General features: G+C 38.1%; 1 protein-coding gene across 1 annotated transcript; it reads right to left on the bottom strand.

Annotated features, from left to right (window-relative positions):
- Positions 1-518: 518 nt before the first annotated feature.
- On the bottom strand, positions 519-1046 carry LOC121939166 (lysophosphatidic acid phosphatase type 6-like; the record flags this gene model as incomplete). Its single annotated transcript, XM_042482267.1, has 2 exons — positions 757-1046; positions 519-651 (listed from the first exon to the last, which is right to left on the bottom strand). Coding segments are annotated over exons 1-2 (352 nt in total), but the record flags the coding sequence as incomplete, so codon positions are not given.
- Positions 1047-1280: the final 234 nt, after the last annotated feature.

Genomic DNA, 1280 nt, shown 5'->3' with positions numbered 1-1280 from the left:
CGGAACACGACTTGGACTAATTTTAGCTCATAGGGAGAGTTGGTATTTGTTTCAGCTGGGGTGCAACTGGAAGCAAAGTGGTCTGGTTCAGTCTTCTTCTGGGACCACAACATTGAACCAAAAACCACCGACACCGAACCAAACACACCAGCTTTGGACCAAAGTTTCCTCATGGCTGAGCTGTGAACAGAATAAGTTGTTTTAGTGCCTGAATTAACTAGCAATCCCCCAAAACTAGTATCCACTCTGCCTGTAAATAACACATTTTCACTCTTTAATAAGGTTTTTTCAAATGTAAATATCATCGCTGTCAAATACAAATGTATGCATTATGTATATAGTATATTAATTAAAATGAAATTGTTATTAAAAATCAATTCCTCAATAAATGTAAAACATGTCTGAAAATACAGTGACAAGCAAAAGAAGCATAAGATTTTTTTTCTAGTAGGCCAACAAAAGTTTATTTATTATAATANTCTCGTCTAACCGCATTCAACACCACAAAACACACCTACTCACGGTCAGCGTGTTTTTCCGATAGCTGTCTTCTACAGGAGCCGGGGGCCTGGGGCCACCGTGTAGGTCTGTCACTTTATAGTTGATGTTGGTGTGTGCTGGAGGCTCCAAGAGCGTGGGCACCCACTGGGCCTTTAACGAAACAAACATGCCCGGACAAAGAAATGTTATTACACGCAGATATTATGTCACACTTAGAAAAACAAACACTAAATGAGTTGATAACAAAAGTTTTACCTCCATCACGTCAGGTATTGACTTAAGTGGGGTCCGAGCACCGTGCCGGAACACGACTTGGACTAATTTTAGCTCATAGGGAGAGTTGGTATTTGTTTCAGCTGGGGTGCAACTGGAAGCAAAGTGGTCTGGTTCAGTCTTCTTCTGGGACCACAACATTGAACCAAAAACCACCGACACCGAACCAAACACACCAGCTTTGGACCAAAGTTTCCTCATGGCTGAGCTGTGAACAGAATAAGTTGTTTTAGTGCCTGAATTAACTAGCAATCCCCCAAAACTAGTATCCACTCTGCCTGTAAATAACACATTTTCACTCTTTAATAAGGTTTTTTCAAATGTAAATATCATCGCTGTCAAATACAAATGTATGCATTATGTATATAGTATATTAATTAAAATGAAATTGTTATTAAAAATCAATTCCTCAATAAATGTAAAACATGTCTGAAAATACAGTGACAAGCAAAAGAAGCATAAGATTTTTTTTCTAGTAGGCCAACAAAAGTTTATTTATTATAATA

The sequence above is a fragment of the Plectropomus leopardus genome, unplaced genomic scaffold (genome assembly GCF_008729295.1).
Source record: "Plectropomus leopardus isolate mb unplaced genomic scaffold, YSFRI_Pleo_2.0 unplaced_scaffold4240, whole genome shotgun sequence".
NCBI classification, from domain to species: Eukaryota; Metazoa; Chordata; class Actinopteri; order Perciformes; family Serranidae; genus Plectropomus; species Plectropomus leopardus.
The sequence above is the reverse complement of the archived record's forward strand: the minus strand, read 5'-3'. Positions and strand labels throughout refer to the sequence as shown.